Source organism: Plecotus auritus (genome assembly GCF_963455305.1).
Source record: "Plecotus auritus genome assembly, chromosome: 14".
Taxonomy (NCBI): domain Eukaryota; kingdom Metazoa; phylum Chordata; class Mammalia; order Chiroptera; family Vespertilionidae; genus Plecotus; species Plecotus auritus.
The window spans coordinates 8,615,876-8,643,277 of NC_137780.1; the positions used below are offsets into that span (position 1 = coordinate 8,615,876).

At 43.6% G+C, this 27,402-nt stretch overlaps 1 protein-coding gene across 2 annotated transcripts; it reads left to right on the forward strand.

The window, feature by feature from the left end:
• Positions 1 to 296: 296 nt before the first annotated feature.
• Positions 297 to 25,854, forward strand: BPNT1 (3'(2'), 5'-bisphosphate nucleotidase 1). Of its 2 annotated transcripts, XM_080650952.1 has the most exons (10): positions 311 to 462; positions 6,685 to 6,812; positions 8,216 to 8,320; positions 9,251 to 9,358; positions 10,521 to 10,569; positions 12,095 to 12,186; positions 14,141 to 14,185; positions 17,309 to 17,506; positions 21,075 to 21,180; positions 24,748 to 25,854. In XM_080650952.1, exons 2-10 carry the CDS (start codon positions 6,693 to 6,695, stop codon positions 24,894 to 24,896), a joined length of 972 nt encoding a protein of 323 aa, XP_080507078.1. In that variant the 5' UTR covers positions 311 to 462; positions 6,685 to 6,692; the 3' UTR covers positions 24,897 to 25,854. The 2 variants fall into 2 exon arrangements, with proteins under 2 accessions (XP_080507079.1, XP_080507078.1); XM_080650953.1 differs by lacking the exon at positions 14,141 to 14,185 and having other exon boundaries at positions 297 to 462.
• The last annotated feature ends 1,548 nt before the right edge of the window (positions 25,855 to 27,402 follow it).

The following is a 27,402-nucleotide window of genomic DNA, read 5'->3' on the forward strand; positions in this document are numbered from 1 at the left end:
CTGCATAAAGTTGTTTTGTTGTTGGGAGAGGAGGTGGAGGTGTCGTGGTTAACCCCTTCGAGGGCGACATCACTAAGCCGGGGGACATTACAAGAGTGGACTATGTGCACAAAGTGGGCTGGGAGACTCGCTGACAGCAGCACGAATCCTTAAAAGGTAGACACACCTTCCACTTCGGCTGCGGGCCACTAGCGCCAACCGAGAGCTTAAGGAAAACACGGAGAAGTGGAGTTTCGCCGGGTCGGGAGTCGGACGGGGCCTTGGCGACGCAGCTGCTCTGCGCCTGCGCCGAGTTTGCCGCATGCGCAGTAGCTGAGGTAGGGTTGTCTTTCAGCCACCGACGTCCGGTTGACTGGGAGACAGCTGTACCGGACGCCTCGAGGGACCTGTTGCTTAATAACGCGTTTTGGGGGGGTTATCCCTGAAGTGTCTTTCGACTAACTCTGTTCCAGGCCTGTCAGCGTAAGTAAGCTTCTCCCCCGCGGGTCAGGGCAAGGGCAAATCCTAGGCAGATCCCCTAACTCCACCCCTTTGCACAGATTTGAGGGATTTCTGTGCAGAAAAGATGAGCGTGAATCTGGTTTGCGTCTCCATTTAGTCCTGTTTCGGACCTAGGTTTGTGAGTGTCCACATTTCAATTGTGGAGATGAGATTTTATTTTCATTCTCCGGGGTCTTTATGGCTCTCTTTTGTGAAAATAACAAGGCAAACCTAAACTGTGGGTTTAGGGCACCCACATTGAGAGACTGTCCTAAACCTGCAATTAAATTTCATTAACATAGCAGGCACTCTTCCTACTGTCTTCCCTACACATCTGTAGACCTGCTTGATTTATTTGTTTCCCAGAAAATAGAATTGCTAGTTCGAAACCTGTACGTTTGGCTTTTAATGCGATTTTTATAACTTCTTATAGCCACCACTTTGCATCCTTCTAACAGTGCTCAAGACGACGTGTCCTTACACTCCAGCCAAATTGGGGCAAACTCTCTTACCTGTGCCAGTCTCACAAATGAACAGTCATGTCTCACCGTTTTTGTTTGCATTTCTATCATAAATAGTGAAGTTGAGCATTTCAGGTATTTACCAGCCATTGCTTTTCTTTTTTTCTAGGAAATACCTCTTCGTGTCCTTTGCTCCTTTTTCTATTGCATTATTCATCTTTCACCTATTGATGCATAAAAGTCCTTTTTATGTAACAAAAATGAGCTCATGTATCTAGTATGTGATACACATATTTTGTCAGTCATCTTTTCACATTGTTGATGGTGTTGTGACAGTACAGTCAAAACTGTATATGCAGTCAAATTTATCTGTACATTCTTTTATGGATTCTTGGTTTTCGTCATGTTTATAAGCCCTTTACCAAACTTATAAAACATTTCACCCGTTTTACTCCCATACTTTTAGAGTTTCATTCTTTACTTTTAAAATCGTGCACTGATCTGGAATTTGTATTGATATAAAGAATGCAAAAAGGATCCAGCATTTTTAAAAAGTTACCAATTGCCCCGCATGTATGCCTAATTAACTTTCCCCACTGATTTGAAATATCAGCTTTATTGCATTTGGTTCTAGCTCTGGGATTTATTTGATTCCCTTAATTTGTCTAATTCTGCCGAGGACTAAATGGTTTTAATTACTATAATTTTATAGCCTATTTTGGTAACTGGTAAGGAGAGTATCTCTGCTCATTGTTCTTTTTTCAAAATTTGCTCTGTTGTGCTCACATTTTTATATTTCCAGATGACCTTGAACTTTATCATCATTTGGTTGGGTTCCAAAGATAAATAATCTCAGTATTTTGATCGCACAATCATTAATCCGCATATGCTCGCCACCTTTAAACAGAATTCAAGATACTCTCCCAGGCTATGAAAAAAAAAAAGAGAGAGGATCCTTGGATTGCTGAACTAGCTACGTTGGCAGCTGTAAAGACTTCTTAAAAGATGGGATGTTAGGTTGATTGTTTTCAGTGATCATACAACCTTTTTTCATACACACTCTAAGCCTCAAGCCCCGAATATGATTTAAAAGAAGCTGTCCTATGATTCAGGGTCATATTGATTATCACAGAATATCCTCGGGGTTAAAATAATGTTACAAAAGCTACAGGAAGTTTTTAGCCAGTATAATTCAGTGCTTACTTTGTGCTGGGGCCTGTCTTATGTGCTTTACAGGTGCTTCTCATATAATAGCTCCATTTTACAGATTGAGGCACAGAGAGTTTAAGTGGCTTTCCTAAGGTCACACAGCTTGTATGTGCCAGAGCCATGATTGGGACACAGGTAATTGTCTCCAAGGCCAGTAACCACTATGCTGGTTTTCAGTAAACTTGCATACGACAGATCAGGTTCCCTTCCTGTATGGCATTGGTTCTCAACCTTCCTAATGCCGCAACCCTTTAATACAGTTCCTCATGTTGTGGTGACCCCCAACCATAAAATTATTTTTGTTGCTACTTCATAACTGTAATTTTGCTACTGTTATGAATCGTAATATAAATATCTGTGTTTTCTGATGGTCTTAGGCAACCCACAGGTTGAGAACCGCTGCTGTAGAGCCTAAGACAGGGGTGGGCAAACTTTTTGACTCGAGGGCCACAATGGGTTCTTAAACTGGACCGAAGGGCCAGAACAAAAGCATGGATGGAGTGTTTGTGTGAACTAATATAAATTCAAAGTAAAGGAGCGGAGGGGAGAGCAAGAGAACCGGATAGAACAGCCGGATCCGGCCCGCGGGCCGTAGTTTGCCCAAGGCTGGCCTAAGACCATAGGAAAACACAGGTATTTACATTACGATTCATTAACAGTAGCAAAATTACAGTTATGAAGTAGCAACAAAAATAATTTTATGGTTGGGGGTCACCACAACATGAGGAACTGTATTAAAGGGTCGAGACATTAGAAAGGTTGAGAACCACTGCTGTATGGTGTTATTCTAATTGTTCACAGTTACTAGTATCACCTTTGAGCCAGGTAAGCAAACGGGAGTATTTTAGGACCCAGAGGAGTACAGATGGTAGAGAAGGAAGTAGGGTGAGTTTAATCTGAACTGCTATAAGGAAGTTAGTTAACTTGCAGGTAGCTTTTTTGGCCTTGTTCTGTATCCACCGGTACCGGCTACAGGTAATTCTCATTTGGGGTCTGGGTAGAGTCACAATTAAAAAGGCTAAGAGGTGCCCTAACCGGTTTGGCTCAGTGGATAGAGCGTTGGCCTGCGGACTCAAGGGTCCCAGGTTCGATTCCGGTCAGGGGCATGTACCTTGGTTGTGGGCACATTCCCAGTGGGGGGTGTGCAGGAGGCAGCTGATCGATGTTTCTCTCTCGTTGATGTTTCTAACTCTTTCTCCCTCTCCCTTCCTCTCTGTAAAAAAAGCAATAAAATATATTTAAAAAAAAAAAAAAAAAGGCTAAGAGGAACCTCTGTTACAGATTTTGCATTTTGATAATATAATTAGCTACATTTTCTTTATACAAAGAGCCAACATTGTATTCATTTGTTTAAAAAATATGTAAGAACCATACGAGGGCTAGGGGACAGTAACATTTTATTTACTAATTCAGTTCGGACCAAAGAAATTCTTCAGAAGAAATGGTAGACATGTTTTCCAGTTTGCCAATTGAAAGCGATTTACAGGATCTCTTTGTAAATCATAGTGCGCTTTGCACTAAACCTAATTTTCTACATTTGCATAAAACTGATGTTCGTTCCTAGATGGTGGTTCGTAAATATACTTTTTCTGAAGAATGTAGGAGAACGACAAAGCCTACAAGTTTTTCTTTGGAAGAAGTGACCGTGGACTTGGCAAAAAGAAAGGGAAGTGGTTTAGTCATATATGAAGCCTGGCAAGGCTGTAATGACTGCTCCGCCAGCTCAAAGGTAAATGATACCTGAGAACAGTAAGAACACCACCATACAGCGAGGGAAACCGGTCTGCCTTCCTCAAGGCCATCTTACATAAGACGGGGACTGAGTGTACAACACATTAAAATAGCCTCATGGCCCTAGCTGGTTTGGCTCAGTGGGTAGAGCATCGGCCTGTGGACTAAAGGGTCCCAGGTTCCATTCCGGCCAAGGGCACATGCCCTGGTTGCGGTCTCGATTCCCCACAGTGGGGGGCCTGCAGGAGGCAGCCAATCAATGATTCTCATCATTGATGTTTCTGTCTCTCTATCTCTCTCCCTTCCTCTCTGCAATCAATAAAAAAATATATTTTAAAAAAATAATGAAATAGCCTCATGGTTAAGACATCTGGATAGTACAGGTTAGTTGCCTGAATACTACCTTTTCCAGTGCAGAATACTATAAATCAGGTATCTGGCTGGTCGTGGATATAAGGGAGAAGAGATAAGGCAAGTGTTCTGTTAAATTATTTCTCCTGAGAAATAGCAATTATCATAACCCATTTTCCACGTGTAACACCTCGTATGCCAAGAAAACGAAATATTGCCTGTGATGTAATAAGGTAAACAGACTTGAAATACATTGAAACCCACTTTATTGTCATCTTAATTCCAAACAGCTATTGGTCACAGTATGGTATTCGTTACCTTTTAGTTTGCATTTCAATTTCAGTTCTTTTCTTCTGAAGGGTTCCAAACACTTCGCTTGTTTGCTGTCTCATCGATGTTCATAATCCCTGTGAATAGAACGTGGATGATAGAAAAAAAATGTAAAGAGGCTAAAAGGCGCTAGTTTGGCTCAGTGGATAGAGCGTTGGCCTACGGACTAGGGGCCCGGGGTTCGATTCCAGTTGGGGGCACATGCCCGGGTTGCAGGCTTGATCCTCAGTAGGGGGCACACAGGAGGCAACCCATCGATGATTCTCTCTCATCATTGATGTTTCTATCTCTCCCTCTCACTTCTGCACTGAAATCAATAAAAATATATATTTTTTAAGAAAAGAGGCTAGCCGAAACCGGTTTGGCTCAGTGGATAGAGCGTCGGCCTGTGGACTGAAGGGTCCCAGGTTCTATTCCGGTCAAGGGCATGTACCTTGGTTGCGGGCACATCCCCAGTGGGAGGTGTGCAGGAGGCAGCTGATCGATGTTTCTCTCTCATCGATGTTTCTAGCTCTCTATCCCTCTCCCTTCCTCTCTGTAAAATATCAATAAAATATATTTTTTTTAAAAAAAAGGAAAGAAAAGAGGCTAGTGATGGGTTAGGGGAGGCTGGGGGAAGGTCTGTGGGGGGGGGGAAGGAGATATATGTACTATATGTAATACTTTAAACAATAAAATAAAATTTAAAAAAATTTAAATTCTAAAAACAAAGGCTAAAAGGCACATCAAATATACAGTCAGAAATTGGTGGTGGAATGGTGACTATTGCTGAATTGAGGTCTACCATGTCTAATTGTGTTCCCTTCTTACACTGAAATAATGTGGACGATTTGGTTAGAATGGGGAGACTTTTTGGGATAGGTTGGTTCTCGGTAAGTTCTCTGAGACAGAGAGAAAGCACCGGAGGTCTATTGGGGAGTGTTCTTGGGGACACTTGAGGGAGGGGAGGGAAGGAGGTAGGAATACACAGGGAGAGGGGAGACCTTGGGCCGTGATGCAGTCTCCCCTAAGGCATCAGTGGCCATGTCGGGCATTCAGAAGCCTTCAGAAGCTGGGATGGCCCATCAGAGTTGGGGCAGCAGCCCAGTCTGAGTGAGAGAGGCCCTTCACCCCCTTGTCGACCCATTCCAGGTGAAATGGCTCTTCTCAGATGCATTCCCAAAGAGAGGTGGCAGCGAAAGGCTACCCATTGGGGACACTCGGCAGCCAAGGAAATAAGTCCTTCAGTCCTGAAGGGAATCAGCCTCAGTCACTGAAATTGCAGGATTTGAATTTGTAGCTTCGAAGATGAACATATTTGATCCTAAAGGCTGTTTTCTCCGTATTTTTCTACCGGAGCCAGAAACGACTCAAGACTCTGATTACTTTTCTACATGATTGGTCTTCACTCCAGTTAGTTACGCTGCCTGTTCTCTCTGTGTGGCTACTGATGAGCATGCTGGTAAATAACCAGCAGGTGAAATGTCACTTCGTCTCTAAAGCAATACTCGCCGATTTTTCAGAAACTAATTGTAGTCACATGCAATCCCTCCCCTTTTTAATTACTCCACACATACAGGGTGTCCCCCAAAAATGTATGCACACCATGTCTGTAGATTCGATTTCATTTTGAAAGTGAAATGTATTTTAATAATACTACTGCCTTTATAATTATTCAAAGTGTGTATCCATTTTTGGGGGGCACCCTGGATATCCACACCCCCCATGCTGTTCACACCTGTCTTGGCACCAGTTCTATGCTGTGGACCTGAGGGTTCAGTATTTTATTCCCAGCGCACCACAGTATCCGCTCTTCAAGGAAGATGGTATGTATTTCAGCCCCGGAAGCACCCACCGCAGTCTTTGCACGTCCCACACCTCGTTCCTAAAGCTTTCTCGCGTGCTCCTCGCTTGGACCTGTTGCTTCCACGTGTCCCACCTGCAGAGAGAGAAGACTTAGAGTTTATTGAGAGCTATTGCCGAAATGGGTTTTTTTTTCTAGGTCTCTCTGAATGATCTCTACAGTTAAATGGGGCAGTCGCAAGTAAGCACACGATAAATTCGTGCTGAATTGAATTCAAGTAAATAAAAGCCAGTGGTTGGCTTTGAAAGTAACAAAGCCTTTCTCTCCCTTTCCCTTTAGGGCTGACCATGGCTTCCGGTCACACCGTGCTGATGCGGTTGGTAGCCTCTGCATATTCCATAGCTCAGAAGGCAGGAACCATTGTCAGACGTGTGATCGCCGAAGGGGACCTGGGAATCGTGGAGAAGGTACTGAGAAATCTCATCGTATTTAGTACCGACTTCGTTTTTGTTCCTTGAGGTTTCGCTCAAGGATGTATTAATCTGGACAGACTTTAAAAGCTGAAATAATCAATGGCTCCCTTCTGGAGAATGCAGAATGGTGAGGTCTGACACGCTATCAGTAGGAAGAGCAAGAAATATTTGCCCTAGGGAAGAAAAGAGGACGAATAGCTTCCTCATATAGTTAAATGGCTGCCAACGTGTGCGTTTTTCTCTGGAGTGGTGGTCTCTAAACTTCATGGATATATGTTGTCTTCCAATTCAACAATTCTCTTCAGAGGTTTCATTCAGCAGATACTTATAGAGTACCTACTGTGCGCCAGGCATCATTCTTTTAGGGAATGAAACAGAGATCTCTACATTGGAGCACTGTGCATCGAGATAAGCAGAAAACTGCAGTATGCCATAAAAGAGTTCATTTTCATGATCATTGCCGAACTCGTTACAAAGCATTGTAAAAATCCCACTGTGTCCGTAAATTCGTATCATCTGTAAATCCACCTAACCAGGCATACGTAAGTTAAAGCAAGGCATAATTCTCTAAAAGGAAACCAACAAAGGAGGTTGTGGCTGTCAGTTCTGAGATTTTGCACTGTCTTTCACTAGCATGACTCTCTGGATTGAGTGGGTACCATAGGTGAGCAGCATATTAAATATTATAGTTGTTCATTTTTATATTTCAGGAATAGGGATTTTTTTTTCTTTACACTGAGGAAGTGCCCTAGGGATCCCTTGAATTACTAGGATTAGGATTAGTGAGTGAAAGTTATGGAAGAATCCATATAAAGAATACCTTTCAAGTAACTAAAGATACAGGTTTTTTTTTAGCTTTGACTGCCTTGAAGAAGTTTTGAATTTTCTATCTCTTAACCTGTTTAAGCAAAAAAATTGATCTAGAGATCTTATGAAAGCAATTTCTTTTCTTTTTGTAAAATATGTTTTTATTGATTTCAGAGAGAGGAAGGGAGAGGGAGAGAGATAGAAACCTCGATAGAGAAAAACATTGATCAGCTCCCCAAGCCCCCTACTGGGGATCCAGCCCACAATCCGGGCATCTGCCCTGACCGGGAATCCAACTTCTACCTCCTCATGCACGGGATGACACTCAGCCAACAGAGCCATATTGGCCAGGCGTGAAAGCAATTTCTGACCTGGGAAGAAAATCTTCTGATAATTTGAAAGCTCCTTTCCAAACTTTTACCACTTTGAATCCCTTGAGAAAAACCAAGACAAGAAAATAGTTGACCATTTGATGTTAAGTTCCATGAATCTAACAATAGACAGTGTCATTTAAATGATACCGACATGCCTTAGGCATCGGAGGACGACCTTGCATATGAGCTCTGCTAACGCGTGCCTCTCTGTTGCAGACCAGTCCAACGGACCTGCAGACCAAAGCTGACCGACTGGCACAAATGAGCATCTGCTCCTCCCTGGCACGGAAATTCCCCAAACTAACAATCATAGGGGAAGAGGTGAGAGTTGGCAGGGATATGGTATTTATTTAAGTGCCTGTTTACCATATAGATGTACAATTGCCACTTTAGTGATTTACATACCACTGTTATGATCTCAAGCATTATATCTACCATTTTAATGCAAACATAATTATATTCCTTAAGACTTGACGAAATGTTTGATTATGAAATATTTTGGTCCATTTCTAGGCCAGATGTCTCAATTCTTGACCATCAAAGATATGGTGTCTATTATAATATTCAGCATCTGAACTGGACGATGGGCAGAGTTCTAGAAGTTTAGAATAAGATGGATTTTGTTTCTGTTTTTTTCAAAACATATTTTATTGATTTTAGAGAGGAAGGGAGAGGGAGAGAGAGAAACATCGATGATGATGGGGGCACAGTCCCCAGTATGGGGCATGCAGGAGGCAGCCGAGAATCATTGTTCGGCTGCCTCCTGCATGCCCCATACTGGGGACTGTGCCCCCATCCGCGGGCATGTGCCCTGACCAGGAATCGAACCATGACCTCCTGGTTCATAAGTCGACGCTCAACCACTGAGCCATGCCTGCAGGGCATCTGTTTTTCTAGTTAGGCTTACTTACATACTTATCCGAACACCCTACCACTGGGAAAGTAAAAGAATGGATGACTCATGTAATTGAGCGAGAAGCAGCTGATGTTAGAACCACTTATTTTAAAAAGTTCACAGTGCTTAAAAATTCTTTTCCTTCTCCCTGTTGAGCATAATGAAGTTGGGACTCTCTGTAGTCAGCTTTGACGAGCCCTATCTGGTTGTGTTCGCAATTTCACTCGGTTTGCTTTAAAGCGCTGAACCTAAATGGTAGGACCAGTGAAAACGGATGCTGCGATTTCCTCCATCACTGGCACCGAAGTGCTCGGTAGACACTCGGCAGCTGCAGTGACCCGTGTTCTCTGCTGCAGGACCTGCCTTCCGAGGACGTGGATCAGGAGCTGATTGAAGATGGTCAGTGGGAAGAAATACTCAGGAAGCCATGCCCGTCCCAGTACAGCACGATTAAAGAGGAAGATGTATGATCCACATCATTGCTTAGCTCTCTGTTCGTCTTTTTGTGTTTGTTTCTGCCATAGTAAAGGGAATGCAACTCGCCTGTGATGACGGGAAGTTGGTAGTTATAAAACAGAGACACCCGGGACTTGGGAAACTTTCAGAGCCAACATGGAGTGTCAGACACTACATGGAATGTGGGACCTGTTCATTTAGAGTTCAATTTCTCATGCTGTTGGTTTCTTCTTCACTCTAAAGCTGTTACTAAAACTACTTTTAGGGAGAAAAACCTAATTTTTTATGTAGTAGATTTGGTAGTAAAACATTTCATTGGCATCTAGGGCCAGAAGGAGATGAAACAGACCACCGCCTTCTATTTGTGGAAGGCCGTGCAACTCGCCTCGCTTGCGTTTTGTCCTTGCTTAAGTTACGTCTGTGACTTCCGATCGCTGTCGTACTTCTTTGATTTTCTACCTTTAATTTGTTTCACACACACCCACTGAATACTCCCCGTGAGGAAGGCACTTTGCTCTGGGGTCTGAAGGATGCAAAGGAAACGAGACGTGTCTTTCTTCAGAAGTAGCCCTCGCTGGCAAAGGCACATCGCGTTACAATTCTAGTGGTTCGTGGTCGCCTGGCCTGAATCAGGTGAACAGTCCTAAGTAGAAGGGACTCCTTCTTCTGTCTACTGTCCGTTACATAAACTGGGTTTTTACTTGTCACATACAGACGGTGCCCGTAAGTCAGTCACGTTGTCGTTTTTTAAATCGGCACACTTTGGTGCCACGGTGGAGTTTCCCCTTCTCACCATCTAGAGCTCAGCGTGTACCTGGCATTGTGTCCAGTGGCAGCTGGCAGTCAACTTTCACCCGGAAGCACTTCATTTTTAAAATTCTTAGGTCTCACTTTTCTCCAAACGAAGGGGACTTTTTCCATGACTGCAAAACAATACATTTCTTTTTACCGCCGCAAAACTGATGACGCTGGCGTAAGCCATCCATAATATAATTCATCCATAATATAATTTCAGAACTGAAATAAGAAGGGAGTTGTTTTGGTCAGTCTATTTAAATCTTTTCTTTTTACATATATGTATATATATATATATATATATATATATATATATATACACATATATATATGTATTTTGGAGACTTAATCTGGATATTTCCTTGTGTCTTTTAGCTCGTGGTCTGGGTCGATCCTCTGGATGGCACCAAGGAGTACACTGAAGGTTGGTACCTCTTTCCTGTTTGTATTGGAAGCAGGAGGGAGAGACTAGCCTGTGATGTGGAGTGTAAACATTTACTATTTCTTATGTTGTGTCAAAAGCCGGTGTTACATGTCACGTGTGTGTCCTCAAGCTGTATTTATGCCCATCCTAGCTAACCGTGGTTATACATCAGTGATTGGCACAAGACAGAGAGAAAATTCATCTCCTTCTAGAGCCCCCCACCCCCGCCCCCCACACACAGTCTACCAGCCCCACAATTCTAATGGCCTTACGTGAGAATAACTAACATTGAACCAGTGTTACCAGACTGAACCCCAGCTTTGTTGGTGGACCCCAAAGAGAAGCACAACCGAACTGCCCTTGTTCCTCCATTGGCCCTACCCACCCCACCCCCACCCCCCTACACACACACACACACACACACACACACACTGCCCCCTCACTGTCTTTCTGTACAGATGGGTTTGGAAACACAGTGCAATATTTCTCTCTTCTGAAATTACTGAAGATGAGAAAAAGAACAAAGTAGCAAATTAACCTAAAATGGGCAACATTAACGTAAGCAAGACCAGGCTCAGAGCCCAAGTTTTAGATCTTACGAGCATAACGTAAGCGTTGAGTTTTATTTCTGAAATAAAGATCTGCCTGGTTGTTCTTAGGTTGGTTCTCAGCTTCATGGCTTGAAAAAAGAAAACTTTTGCCGAAACCGGTTTGGCTTAGTGGATAGAGCATCGGCCTGCAGACTGAAGGGTCCCGGGTTCGATTCCGGTCAAGGGCATGTACCTTGGTTGCGGGCACATCCCCAGTGGGAGGTGTGCAGGAGGCAGCTGATCGATGTTTCTAGCTCTCTATCCCTCTCCCTTCCTCTCTGTAAAATATCAATAAAATATATATTAAAAAAAAAAGAAAGAAAAAAGAAAACTTTTCATAATTACTAGAGAAAGCTTCTCTGTCCTTGGAGGAGACGTATCTGCAATGAGTGAGTCCTGCAGAGTGTGTGCATGCGTGTGCGTGTGGATGTATGTGTGTGCACTGAAGACATCTCCACTGAGAAACAGGGACGCTCTGGACAGCTTTAGGGTACACACAGCACCTACACGGCTTGTCTAGATCCCCACCTCCCCCACCTCTAGAGATTTTGATTCACTGGTTCTGGGAAAGGGCTGGAGAGCCTGTATTATAAAAGTGACTCCAGCAGGCAGGAGTGAGCTGGATGGTGGCAGAGGGGGCACAGGGATCCAATGATAATGGCTGTGGAATTATGGCCTGTCAATTTAATTGGCTTTCAGAGTGTGCTGATGAGACGAGGTGTAGCAATCCAGTGAAGTGGCCCTAGACCCCTCTTCTCTCTCTGGCCAGCTTTCTTATAATTTGTGCATTTTGCCAGAAGTTGGATTGATCATGGATGAATCACTGTGGATCCCATACCTTTCCTGCAAAAATAACCCGCAGCAATTCACGTGCTGATTACGATTCATAACATGAAAAAGTTACAGAATAATTGATACTCATTTCTTCTTTATAGGTCTTCTTGACAATGTAACAGTTCTTATTGGAATTGCTTATGAAGGGAAAGCCATAGCAGGAGTTATTAACCAGCCATATTACAACTACCAGGTATGACTCTAACTGATACAGTTGTTTTTTTAATGCAACAGGACAGAGTTTATTGCAAGCGGCAGCCAGGTGGGAAGGGAGAAAGCCTGACCTGACCCGCTTCCCCCAGGCAGATGGAGGTTTTTAAGGAGCTGAAAAGGGGTCTTTCCGTGCAAAGGGAGAGGAACCAAACAAGTCTAGAATCAGGTAAAGGGAGTTAATGATTTGGTCTGGAGGGCTGTTTTCACGGGACTCCTGTGCTAATTCTTCCGCATCGCCGTGGTGCGCGGTGTCTGAGGAGCCGTCCCCTGTGAGAACAGACTTCTTGGACTCTTCTGGGCTTCCCTCCATATTACCTTTAGATTCAGTCTCCTGATTCCCGATGTTGGAACAGACAAGCCACGTTTCAGCATCTCCAAGCCTCAATGGCACCTGCTCCCATTTCTTTCCCACTGGAATCACTTCTTCCGTGGGAAGCCGGGTGTCAGGGAACAAGGCCCCTCGAGCAGGCCATGGAGGGGTCCAGGTGTCAAGGAACGGAGGACTCTGGCCAGTGACCAGTGAGGACGGAGGCCTCGCCGTGCACCTGGCTGTGCTCTCCTGCTCTCTCATGCAGACATGAGAGCTGAGCTGAGGCGGCCAGCAGGTCGACGTTGCCCACACATGGCAGCCCCCACCGGCAGGGAGGTGGCAGGGGAGCCACACACAAATATTTTATTAGATCAATAATTACAGTGTTATGTGGTTCCTGATATTATCTAGTCTAGTGGTTTCTAGCTTGGTTGCACATGCATTCATCTTTTTCAAAATTCACCCCAGACCTCTGGAATCAGAACTTCTGGGGGCATTGGTACCAGGGGTGCATATGTAATGCACACAGTGTATGCCTTAACATTCAAATGCAGGTGTTTGGGAATTACTGATGTGGTTCTGGATTAGCCTGGTCATTGAGAGACCTGATTTACAGGTGGTCCTTCAAGCACATTGAAGAAGTGAGCCATTCGAACCGAGAAAGATGCTAGCCATGTTGTTTGCCAGGTAATACTGCCTCGCGCCTGAACTGTAGTCAGCGTTGAAGCAGAACTAAGGACGCTCTTGCACCCTTCCTTCCTCTTACTTTCTCTCTGATGGAGTTGGACTTTCTACTATACTCCCAAGAAATTGTCTTTCTTAGAAGCAGGAGATGAATGTGCTTCCAAAGCAGGACTAGATCATTAGATCCCATTAAAGTTAAAGGAAATGGTTGAGGTAATTGCTTCAGGTATTGACATGAGTCTGACCTTGATAGAACTTTGGAGAAACAAAGTAACCGGAGTGAGGACTATTCCTTCTGAATTTCCAATTTGAGTTAAGAGCGAGCATAACCTCTACTTCTAAGATAGTTTTGTTTTATTCTGCCTTTTGTATGATAATAACTATTTGTAATCACGTTCTTCTTAGCATTATTTCGCAAAACTAGTTATGCATTATGGGTAAAGTTTCTCGTATTAAGTATCCACTAAGTATTTTACTATGACTTTAATGTTTATGTAATATTTTACACAGATACGAGTCTGTGGCCATTATGGAAACTTTAAAGTAAGTTAACGCTGTGGCTTGAAAGAGAGACACTTTTTTTTTTTAATATATTTTATTGATTTTTTACAGAGAGGAAGGGAGAGGGATTGAGAGTTAGAAACATCAATGAGAGAGAAACATCAATCAGCTGCCTCCTGCACACCCCCACACTGGGGATGTGCCCGCAACCAAGGTACATGCCCTTGACCAGAATCGAACCCGGGACCCTTCAGTCCGCAGGCTGACGCTCTATCCACTGAGCCAAACCAATTTCGGCGAGAGACACTTTTATTCCTAGATCGCATTGTAGTGCATGGCACCTTTCATCAAAAAAGGATGTGAGTGCTTAGAAGTTGTTAATCATGTCCATCTCTCCCATCCCTTCTGAGATGAGAAAAGTTGTATTCATTTTCCACAGAACAGTGACAAGCAGAAGTTGAGGGAGCACAGGAAGGACGCCAAGGTGAGCAGACTAGCTAGGGTTTGGCTCCACTAGCTGGCAGCAAAGAGGTAGGACACCCACCTTGCCAGCCTGTCCTCGCGGAGCCCATGCAGCCGCTCATCTTCTCCCGTTCTGCTTCTCCCCTTTGTCGCCTGTCCCTCCACCACATTCCCTTCTGCACACTCTCGTTATCCTTTCTTCCTTCCCTCTTGCTTGTGCCTTGAAATACGTTGCAACCAGGAGGAAGTTGCTCAGCTCTGCTGGTGGTGCGCAAGGCTGAACATTCAACTTCCAGTCATCATCATCACCATCACCGTAATAGCTAAAATGTATCAAGAACTTACTGTATCCCACCGGACTCAAGGGGTTCACATGCGTTATCTCACTTAATGCTCACCATCATCCTTTCACCTTGTCCCTGTTTTTTTTTTTCATTTTTATTTTTTAAATATTTTTATTGATTTCAGAGAGGGAGAGAGAGATAGAAACATCAATGATGAGCCCTAACCAGTTTGGCTCCGTGGATAGAGCGTCAGCCTGTGGACTCAAGGGTCCCAGGTTCGATTCCGGTCAAGGGCATGTACCTTGGTTGCAGGCACATCCCCAGTAGGGAGTGTGCAGGAGGCAGCTGATCGATGTTTCTCTCTCATCGATGTTTCTAACTCTCTATCCCTCTCCTTTCCTCTCTGTAAAAAATCAATAAAATATATATAAAAAAAAAAGATGCACTTCCCCAGATTCCTTTAAAAAAAATAAAGAAAAGAAAAGAAATATCAATGATGAGAGAGAACCACCGACCGGCTGCCTCCTACACAACCCCTACTAGGGATCAAGCTCGCAACCTGGGCATGTGCCCTTGACTGGAATCGAACCTGGGACCCTTCAGTCCTCGGGCTGATGCTCTTTCCACTGAGCCACACTGGCTAGGGCCCTTGTCCCCGTTTTAAAGAAAGGGACACTAAAGCAAGTAAATTCTCTGGGTCACCCAGGTTGTCGATGCACGTCTAGGATTCAAACCCCAGTCCAACCTCTTACCGATTCCTCTACATTGCTCTGTTGAGCCGGATGAAAGACCTTTTAACAGTTAAAACTCCATTATTGCTTCTAACAGATAGCGAAGCTGGTAGGCAGTTAAAGGAAACACTTGACTTAGTGCAAAGAAACCCAATGTATCTTTATATGGGCGCTAGCTTCTTAGCCGTCCTGAGACTTGACTAACTCGTCGCTAAGGTGAAATGAGTCGCCTCGATGAAGGTTGGTGGGGAGCCTCTGAGGGAGAGAGACAGTGAGGAGACGGAGATCGGGAGCACAGAGGAAGCTGGCTGGCCGCCTCGTGGTCCTGCATGGCCCTGCCCACCAGATGCCGGATTCCAAGGTCCCGTACTCTTTGCCTCCATATTCACTTATGTGACGTTTTCAGGCCCAGAATACTCGTGCCCACTGTTTGTATTGTTTTCCTTTCTTCTTCAGAATAACGAAAGCTAAGTAAGCAGGCTTCCTGAGAATTCGTCTCAGCAGTCCATCTGAGGCCTAATGAGCACCCAGAGCCACCACTGAGCCCATCGGTGGGTGTCAGGTCCCCGCCTCTCCTGTAGCGCAGGCTCCAGGGGCAGGGGGAGCCCCCAGTGCCGGCCCTTCGGTGCCTTTGGTGCCCCATGTGCAGGGCATGATACCGGCAGGCAGCCTCCAGGGATTGCGGGGCATGATGTTGCCGGCGTCCTCGGGGATCGCTCACCTGCAAAGAGCTGCTTCACCCAGTGGCACACTCCTTCCCAAGGTGGTCCACTTCCGGTGACTGATGAGTGCAGGACCAAGGCCTGGCATTTCACCCCGGTTGGTACAACCCCGAAGGGCCAGTCTAGCCCCAGAGCTCCTGTAGGGTCGACGGAGGCTGTTGTCGGGTCTGCATCACAGCTCGGTTTCCCCCTCTGTCCACTCCTGCTGCCTTCCCTCCCTCCCACGGGCGTTGGCCCCAAGGGCACTCCTCCCTCACCATCCTACCACCTCAGGGTCCTGCTGCAGGACACACAGGGTGCTGTGCTTGAGAGCTTTTCGCAAGTAGAGTGAGGCAGTCCAGCCTAGTGATGAGGACTGTCGGCTCTGAACCCAGAAGAGCCTCAGCTTGGTTAGGATCTTCCTAGAGTCCTTATTTAACGGTTCCAATCTCTTTTTTTCTCGTCTGTAAAATAAGGATGATAACACCTACTTCATGGGGTTGTTTTGGAGATTAAATGAGATGCTACATGTAAAGCACTTCGTATGTGTCAAGTATTCAGTAACACACTTATGTCTGTATGCCTATCAGATATGTCTATTATCTATAATAATAAAATCATTAATATGCTAATTAGACAGGACTGCCAAATGACCTTCTGGATGAAATTGCACGAATTTTGTGCATCGGGCCTCTAGTGTTAAATAATGGTCTTTTGATGACTTTGCACTAATCATTTTATGCATCAGTTTTACTTGGCATGAAATAGCGGTTATGTTTTTCTACATGAAGTGCATAGTCATAAACAATGTGATAGAAAATGCTTCGAGCTCTGCAAAGGCAAGTACAGATTCTAAGGCTGCGTCATCATTGTCATTTTACTACCACCATTGGCAGTGAAGTCTGTAACCTTGACCTCCATTTCCCAGGCTGCTCTTCGGTATCAGCCCGTTCAGCTGTTCTGTTTCTATAGCAGCAAAATGCATTATCACCACCGCCTCTGCCCATGTCAGCAGGATCCCGCCTGCTTCTCGGATATTGAAAAGTACTAATCAATACATGCGTTTCATTTCCTGGGGACTTCAGTGCCTTTTGCAAAGAGCTATTTCACATACGATAATGAGCTTATTCGATGATTCAGAGAGCAGCAGGAATTAGCCTATCTCCTTTCCCCGGACTCCAGGGAATAACCAGAAATTCCCTTCTGTACCTTTGAAACCAAATTATCAACCAAAACAGCAATGAGAACAACCCGTTTATTCTCTAGGGAAAATTTCTCTGTCGATGACATTGTCTTTGTGCTCTGGTATAACATTATCATGTTTTTATGATCTAAAAGTTAGGATGCTATGATAGCTCAATATTCTGTTTATGGCTGACACGTTCTCCGGGTAATCACAGGCTATGCTGGTGTTTCCCCGTTTCCACAGGCAGGGCCGGGTGCTGCGCTGGGAAGGACCATCTGGGGAGTCCTAGGTTTGGGTGCCTTTGGGTTCCAGCTGAAAGAAGTGCCTGCTGGGAAGCACATCATCACCACCACGCGATCCCACAGCAACAAGCTGGTCACCGACTGCGTCACTGCCATGAACCCTGACGATGTGCTGCGCGTGGGCGGGGCAGGAAATAAGGTATAAAACAGTCCGCCACCCACTCGGAATGCAGTGGAATCCCTCAAAGGAACACTGAGCTTTTAACAAATGTCACAGAGGAGTTTGGGAGGACATATTGCAGATTGTAATTTGCCATTCAGAGCACATTTCAGCAACTTTTTATTTTTTTTTTAAATATATTTTATTGATTTTTTTACAGAGAGGAAGAGAGGAAGGGAGAGGGATACAGAGTTAGAAACATCGATCAGCTGCCTCCTGCACGCCCCCCACTGGGGATATGCCCGCAACCAAGGTACATGCCCTTGACCGGAATCGAACCTGAGACCCTTGAGTCCGCAGGCCGACGCTCTATCCACTGAGCCAAACCGGTTTTGGCCAGCAACTTTTTTTTTAATATATTTTATTGATTTTTTTTACTGAGAGGAAGGGAGAGGGATAGAGAGTTAGAAACATCGATGAGAGAGAAACATCGATTCAGCTGCCTCTTGCACACCCCCCACTGGGGATATGCCCGCAACCAAGGTACATGCCCTTGACCAGAATCGAACCTGGGACCCTTCAGTCTGCAGGCTGACGCTCTATCCATTGAGCCAAACCAGTTAGGGCTCAGCGACATTTTTGAATTTTTTTTTTTTTTAATGTGAAGATCCAAATCTCTTGTGAAGACAGTTCAGAGAAAATATGTCAACTGGCTGGTGGGCTCAGTGGTTAGAGCGTGGCTGGCCACCAGAGGGTCTCAGGTTGGCTTCCCCCCACCCCGTGAGGCATGTGTGGGAGGCAACCACTCAGTGTGTCTCTCTCACATGGATGTTCCTCTCTCCCTCACTCCCTCCCTCCCCTCTGCTCTCTTTGAAAAGCAATGGAAAAAAATATCCTCAGGTGAGGCTTAACCAAAAAAAAAAATTTTATATAAAATGTCGTTAGGATAAGATCCCATGCCCCTTGCCAACGCTTTTTTTCTCAAGGACCCTCTTGGATTACTTCCTAGACCTCTCTTCTAAAGATTTTAAAGGTGGGCCCGCCCGCCCCCCTCCCTGGATACTTCCCCATGATTTCCTCCAGGCTCCCATCCTCCTGAGGCAGTTGTGAAATGGAACACAGTGTGATCGGCATCTCCTCTAATTGCCCCTGGATACCCTCATGATGACCTCTTTCAGGCTCTCAGTAGCAGGTCCAATTGGAACGCACCTTCTTTCTGCCTGACCCAGATGTGTTCCTCTCCCTACTCCTTTCTGGTTTATGGTACCAGCATTTTCCCACTTGTTCCAGTCGGATACGTAAAAGTCATCCTAGACCCCTTTGCTCAGGTCCTATCGATTAGTCCTAGCTATAGATAACATATATATATGTATATATACACGTGTGTGTGTGTGTGTGTGTGTGTGTGTGTATTACTGATTTTGAGAGAGAGAGAGAGAGAGAGAGAGAGAGAGAGAGAGAGAAACATGAATGATGTGAGAAAATCATTGATTGGCTGCCTCCTGCATGCCCCCTAGTGGGATGACCAGGAATCGAACCATGACCTCCTGGTTTATAGGTCTACACCAGGGGTGGGCAAACTTTTTGACTCCAGGGCCACAATGGGTTTTTAAACTGGACCAGAGGGCCGGAACAAAAGCATGGATGGAGTGTTTGTGTGAACTAATATAAATTCAAAGTAAACATCATTACATAAAAGGGTACGGTCTTTTTTTTTTATTTCAATAGTTTTATTCATTTCAAACATTTTAACAAGAAGAATGTAAACACTAATTATTATAATTTGAAACTTCAAAAAATGGAGGAATCATAGCACAATAACATACCTTATATTGAAGATGGCAAAGGCAAAATAAAGTTGCCTAACAAAGGAAAGGTACAAAAGCCTTTCAAATTAAACTTAAATATAATAAAATAATTTAAAACTAAAACAAATAGAAAAGAACAAAATGTGTAAACAGTAAATGCAGTTAGTGGCCACGGTAGCGTTACTGATACCGCATCCGTATCAGCAAAAAAATGCAGCCGCAGCATGGCTAGTGTGACATGTCCTCTGTGTGTCTTTTTCCCTGCTGCGCACGTCCACAGTGGGGAAAAAAACTGCAGTGGATACAAGCCCTAAAAGCTGAAAGTCTTTGTTGTTTTATTAACAAGTCATTGTGATGTACAGAATATGGGAACAGGAAAAAATTGTGTTTGAGTAGAGCTCTTAATCTTACCTCCGAAAGGCTCTGATACTGTGCTCTCCAGGGGCGTGTCTCCCTACATCACCACGATAACGTGTCTACGCATTCCCAGAGCTGCGGCCGTGTTTCCCGATGTTGCCATGTTAACACTGCTGCTGGTGAAGGAGTGGAGGGGAGAGCAAGAGAACCCTCCGCTCTTTCGGCTCCGCGGGCCGGATAGAACAGCTGAACGGGCCGGATCCGGCTTGCGGGCTGTAGTTTGCTCATGGCTGGTCTACACTCAACCACTGAGCCAGGCCAGCAGGACCTAGCTATAGATCTTAATTCTTCCCTAATGTCTCTTGTCCATCTCAGCTGTCAGTGCCCCAGCTGAAACCTATCATCATCCCTCACCAGACTTGACAGAAGCTTCCAGAGTTTTGTGTCATGCAGTTTCTATCAGTGGCCTCAGTTTTTTTTTTTTTTTTTTTTTTTTAATATATTTTATTGATATTTTACAGAGAGGAAGGGAGAGGGATAGAGAGTCAGAAACATCGATGAGAGAGAAACATCGATCAGCTGCCTCCTGCACACCCCCCACTGGGGATGTGCCCGCAACCAAGGTACATGCCTTGACCGGAATCGAACCCGGGACCCTTCAGTCCGCAGGCCGACGCTCTATCCACTGAGCCAAACCGGTTTCGGCGTGGCCTCAGTTTTATGGGAGTATTACAAGAATCATTAAGATGACTATTGAAAAATTCATATTTTGGCAGTGCAACTAATAATGGATATGAGCCCCAAGACAAGTAACTAACTTCTTGTTAGATTGACTAGTCAGCATCACACATCTCTTAGGACCTATTACAGTTGACACATTATTGTACTAGTTGATACTTCTCTATCCCTTGTATAAAAATGGTCAATTGTTTATAACATTAAATAACTTAATTTTTCTACAGTAAATACAGGGTGCCCCCCAAAAATGTGCACACACTTTAACAACTGATACTTCAATTTTGAAAATAAAATGTATTTTAATAAACACTGCCTTTATAATTATTCAAAGTGTGTGTGTACACTTTTGGAAATATATATACATGTATATGTATATATGTATATGTATATATATATATATATAGCTTTTACAGTAAGAAAGAAAGACAACATAAAAAAGAAAACTATTTTCTCTAACTTGGAATATGGAGACTGTTCATTCACCCTTCTTGTAGCTTATTGACCACTTTTTCTGCCTTGGATATTATGATGCATGTATTCTGTATGTTTCTTCAAAATAGTCTTGTCACTTAAACCTGCTAAAGGCTTTCACCTACGTGGAGTCTAACTAAGGAGTTGAAATATATTTCATAGAAACAGCAATCCTCTCTTATTTGTACCTCATTCATGTCATGGTTGAGGGATAATTATCGTTCACTTTACAGATCATTCAGCTGATTGAAGGCAAAGCCTCCGCTTATGTGTTTGCAAGTCCTGGCTGTAAGAAGTGGGATACCTGTGCCCCGGAAGTTATTCTACACGCCGTGGGAGGTGAGTCCATTTTACTAGCGGGGATTACAGTTTTTACAATAATGCCACTTTACCTAGACTCTCAGGATAGAAGAGCTAGAAGGAAAGTTAGCTATTATCTGTTCCAACCCCCACACTTCATAGGCGAGAAAGTAGATTTTCAGCCAGTTCATTTTTCTTTACATATAGTTTTCTTTTTTGGACCTTGATCTGCATTAGTTAATTTAATTAAAACCTTATTAATTACGGCTTTAATGCTTTTAGGGTTTTTTAAAAATATATTTTTATTGATTTCTGAGAGGAAGGGAGAGGGAGAGAGAGATAAAGACATCAATGATGAGAGAGAATCATTGATTGGCTGCCTCCTGCACACCCGCTACTGGAGATTGAGCCCGAAACCCAGGCATGTGCCCTTTACGGGAATTGAACCTGGGACCCTTCAGTCTGTAGGTCGATGCTCTATCCGCTGAGCCAAATCAGCAAGGGTTAGGGTTTTTTTCTTGAAAAAACCACCTAATTTATTTTGAACCAATGTTGGTAAATATCTCAGTATAAGTGCTAAAGGTCATAGAGTTAGAATTTTATAAATCTGACTAAAAATATATTATAAATATGTACATAGTTAGGTGATTTTAAAATTTCAAATAGACATCAGATCAAATCTTGATTTTCTTTTTATTTTTTTATCTTATCCTTTTTCCAAGTACATTATCTTATCAATATCTTTTTTTTTTTTTTTTTTTTTTTTAAATAAATCTTTATTCAGATTATTACAATTATTTCTCCTTTTTCCCCCCATAGCTCCCCTCCACCCCTTTCCCACCCCACCTTCTGCCCTTACCTCCCCCCCACTGTCCTCATCCATAGGTGTATGATTTTTGTCCATTCTCTTCATGAACCCCCCTTACCCCTTTCCCCATGAGAATTATCAGTCCACTCCCTTTCTATGCCCCTGATTCTATTATATTCACCAGATTATTCTGTTCCTCAGGTTTTTAATTCACTTGATTTTTAGGTTCGCTTGTTGATAGATATGTATTTGTTGTTCATAATTTTTCTCTTTACTTTTTTCTTCTTCCTCTTCTTTAAGAATACCTTTCAGCATTTCATATAATACTGGTTTGGTGGTGATGAACTCCTTCAGCTTTTTCTTATCTGTGAAGCTCTTTATCTGCCCTTCAATTCTGAATGATAGCTTTGCTGGGTAGAGTAATCTTGGTTGTAGGTTCTTGCTATTCATCACATTGAAAATTTCTTGCCACTCCCGTCTGGCCTGCATAGTTTCTGTTGAGAAGTCAGCTGACAGTCGTATGGGTGCTCCCTTGTAGGTAATTAACTGTTTTTCTCTTGCTGCTTTTAATATTCTCTCTTTGTCTTTTGCCCTTGGCATTTTAATTATGATGTGTCTTGGTGTGGTCCTCTTTGGATTCCTTTTGTTTGGGGTTCTGTGTGCTTCCTGGACTTGTAAGTCTATTTCTTTCACCAGGTGGGGGAAGTTTTCGGTCATTATTTCTTCAAATAGGTTTTCAGTATCTTGCTCTCTCTCTTCTTCTGGCACCCCCATAATTCTGATGTTGGTACGCTTGAAGTTGTCCCAGAGTCTTCTTACATTATCTTCAACTTTTTGGATTTTTTTTTTTGCTTTTTGCTTTTTCGGTTGAGTGTTTTTTGCTTCTTTGTATTTCAATTCTTTGACTTGATTCTTGTGTTCCTCTATTCTGTTTCTGGGTCTCTGTATAATATTTTTTATTTCAGTCAGTGTATGTTTAATTTCTAGTTGGTCCTTTTTCATATCTTCGAGGGTCTCGTTATATTTATCGGCCTTTTCTAGGATATTCTTAAAAAGTCTTATAACCGTGGTTTTGAATTCTATATCCAGTCGTTTGTTTTCCTCCATTTCTTTCGTTTGTGATCTGATTCTTTGACCCCGCATTTTCACTGATTCCCTGAGTTGGTAAGGTGGATATTTGTGCTAGGTTTCCAATATGGCCCAGTGGGTCTGCTTCCCCAGTTAACCTGAGGTGGACACTCTTGGTGCACCCCTTTGTGGACTGTGTGTACAGCCTTGTTGTAATTAAGTCTTTATTGTTGTTGGTATCACTGGGAAGAATTGACCTCCGGGTCAGTTGGCTGTAAGGATCAGCTGTGTCTATGCTGGGAGAAGCCCGGTGCTGGAGACAGCCCTATAGGATTAGACTTGCTAAATTGCAATAGCCTCTGTGCTCAGCTTGGATGGGGTGGAGCCTCAGTCTTGGCTTCCTGTCAGCCCCGCCCCTGCGCGCACGTGCGCTTTCAGTCCTCCGCCTTCCCCAGCTCGAGTCTCCGCCTGAGAGTCCAGACTCCCCCCACAAGAGCGTGGGTCCCCAGGGGCTCGCCTGGAACCGGGGTTCACTGCAGTCAGAACTGGGGCACAGTGCCGTCAGGAGCCTCTGACTCCCCTCCACCAGGGAAAGCCTGTGGCAACCCCCGCAGCCTTTGTGCGCACCGGCGTGCGCGCGCGTGTGTACTTTCAGTCCTCCGCCTTCCCCGGCTCCCGAGTCTCCGCCCGAGAGTCCAGACTCCCCCCACAAGAGCGTGGGTCCCCAGGGGCTCGCCTGGAACCGGGGTTCACTGCAGTCAGAACTGGGGCACAGTGCCGTCAGGAGCCTCTGACTCCCCTCCACCAGGGAAAACCCGCGGCAACCTCCGCAGCCCTTGTGCGCACCGGCGTGCGCGCGAGTGTGTACTTTCAGTCCTCCGCCTTCCCCGGCTCCCGAGTCTCCGCCCGAGAGTCCAGACTCCCCCCACAAGAGCGTGGGTCCCCAGGGGTTCGCCCGGAACTGGGGTTCAGTGCAGTCAGAACTGGGGTTCAGTGCCGTCGGAGGCTTCCTTCCCCCTTCCGCCAGAGGAAGTCAGCCAGGCTCTCAGCCGCCCTTCCTCTCTGCGCGCACAAAGCCCCTTTGCCGTACCTCCAATTCTCTGTGAGCTTTTCTCTTTCCTTCTAGTTGTAGAATTTTCACTCAGCCTGCTTTCCTGTGGTTCTGGATGGTGTCCGTTCTGTCTTTTAGTTGTAGTTTTGAAATTGTTGTGCGAGGCAGCAGTTTAGGTGTTTACCTATGCCGCCATCTTGGTTTCTCTGTCTTATCAATATCTTATTAACATTACATGACAAAGAAATTAAATTCATCACAATCCATTTTCATTAGAATTATTAAATGAAACTAATATAATAGTTATATTTTCTGAACATACTTCATTTAAACTCTTACCAAATAAAGTGTTAATATTAAATGGTAGAATAAAGAAAGTAGTTTTAAAAATGGGAATAGTGATGATGAAGTATAACCATTAGGAAAAGCGATCAGCTCAGGAAAAGAGATAGAAATTGATACTGAGAAATAAAAATTGAAAAGGCTAAGTGAAATGATTTTAATCAGAAGAAAAAATGTCTTATCCTTCAGTTAGTTAAAATTGTTCTGTGAATTAACACCCATTATCTTCCTTCTCCAGAATTAATTGGATATTATCGCACAGGGAAGCAAGAGGCGCTTACAAATAATGAACTATAATGGGAGAATCGACCATTAATGCACTGTGTTTTTTCTGTAGGCAAGTTAACCGACGTCCATGGCAATGCCCTTCAGTATGACAAGGAAGTGAAGCACATGAACTCCGCTGGGGTCCTGGCCTCGCTGAGGAACCATGACTACTATGCCAGCCGCGTTCCTGAATCTGTTAAAAATGCACTCGTCCCTTAAGGCACATCTCGTTGCCTTAGCTAGGGGGACAGCTGCAGGAGGAGAGGGAGGAGAGAGGACTACGTTCCCGAAGTCTCAGCCTTGGATGAGGATGTCCTAGAAGTTGATCCTGACACTAAGGAAATGCTGACACCCTTGGACTTGGGCAGTCTGTCCAGCCTTCAGGTCACTCAGCCGACCTTTGGGATGAATTTCAAGACACCACGTGGAGCCGTTGGAATCTGTCTGCTGTGCCGCAATATTATCAATAAACCATGGACAACCTAAAAACATGCACTCATTCTTTAAGGGAACATCTCATTTACTTAGCTAAGAGAAGGATTTGCTTCTCAAAATCATACAGTTTAAGACTAATTGGGTGTAATCAGAGCTCCACCTACTTTATTCTGCATTGATCAGTGATCTGTTTTTAGGTACTTAGGAGTAGAAAATAGGTTTTAAGAACTTGGTGATTAATTCATCAACCAGACCAATTTTAACATCTGGAGAATCTATAAAGTCTGTCTGTGACATTTCTGTTCCTCCTTTTATTGGGAGAAGTAAAAGAAAAGTTTAGTTCCAATTGACTATCCTTGTCAGTTGTTTAATCAACATTCCTATTGTATAAACCAGATTTTTTTAGGGCACAGAAGCACAAATTGTTACCTGAATCTCAGTCTTGTTTTCACAGTAATTTTTAAAATTTTCCAGTTATGAATATACTAAAATATTATATATGTTGATGAAACAGATTTATGGAAAAATGGCTTCTTTATAATAAATTATTTCATTCTAACTGGTCTCTGTCCAGTGCTTTTATTATTTTTTTTAATTTAAATTACAGTTGACATACAATTTTGTATTAGTTTCAAGTGTACAACATAGTGATTAGACATTTATATAACTTAGAAAATTATCAACCCTGTAAGTGTAGTACCCATCTAACTGCTTTTAAATAAATTGTTCTGTTATTGGATTAAGCAAGTGGCTGAAATTAATCATTCCCAACCCCAACTGCATCTCAGAATCAACCTAGGAAGCTTTGCAAAAATGGTCACAGGCTCCATCCAGCAATTGTGATTCTGAATCATTTAAGAAGACTACTCCAAAGATTCACACGGCATTAAAGTTCAGAACTCCCTTGATGAGATAGTGTCATTTTACGGAGAGCATCTGTAATTGAGCCTGAAGAGGTCTTGGCTTTGGCACTTTGGCTACTCCCTCCTGCAATTTTCTTCTCTTCATCCTGATATTTTCCCTCCCTTTTCTACTAATTCCTTCTCAGTTTCCTGTCTCAGTTTTTCTTTATCTTCCTTCCCTTAAGTGTCAATATTCCCACTAAAATCAGGAATTAGACAAAAATGTTCTTGTTCAACATCATCATGCTTCTTATTCAACATTATACTGAATTCCTAGACAAGGAAAAAGATGACATATAAGAGATACAAATATTGGATAGAATCCAGCCAGGGTGGCTCAGTGGTTGAGCATCCACCAATGAACCATGTCTTAAGTTTTTGGCTCAGTCCCCAGTAGGGGGCATCCAGGAGGTAGCTGATCAACGATTCTCTCTCATCATTGATGTTCCTATCCCTCTCCCTCTCTGAAATCAATAAAAATATATTTTTAAAAATGTGTTGGATAGAAGGAAAAATTTATCCAGAAAATGCAACCTCACAGAACTCTTGGAAGTAATTAATAAAAGCATCCAACAAGGTCTCTATCACTAGCACTCTTACTGCTATGTCTTGCTTTCCTGAAAGCAGGTTTCTATTTGTGTACCACAGCTCTGAACTAATTCTTCTTTTGGCACGCTTTCTACAAGTCATTTTTTATTGATGACATCCATTTTCTTGATTCCATTCTCTCAAAAATCAACAATGATAGATGACTTGGATGCACTGAGTGATAGAGGTGGAAATAAATGATCTCAAAGGTTAAAATTTAGCAATGATATTTAAAATGAGAAAATTAGTTCCATTAAATCCTGTATGGACCGAGACAAGGGTAAATGAATACATGCAATGTCTTACATTAGATAACTGGAGAATGGGGAACTCGGGATTTGTTGTTTATAATCTTGATGTGAGTGGACACTTTACTAAAGCTGGAAAGAGCGAATGTGGTGCCTTAATGGCATTGTAATGGGCAACATTAAGAGTGTGCTTCTGCCAGCACTCAGCCCTCATCACACCACACCCAGAACATTTTGCTTAGCTATGAGTATCACATTTTAAAAGGCACATCGACTAACAGGAGTGTATTTGGAAAAGGGCAGCTGGAATAGATTAAAACTCTCATTTGAAGGATTGTTGAATGGACTGGAGACATCTGACCTAGGGAGCAAAAGCATGGGAGACAGGACAGCCTTTGACATATGATAGGGTCAGGTGGGAGCTCCAGACCTGTTCTGGAGAGCCTGAGAGGAAAGTGGACAGAGGTACAGAAAAGCATTCCTAGGTGCATAGTAATAGGTATTTAGAAACAGCGGGTCCTGTCTTGGGCAGCATTAAGTTCCTCAGCACAA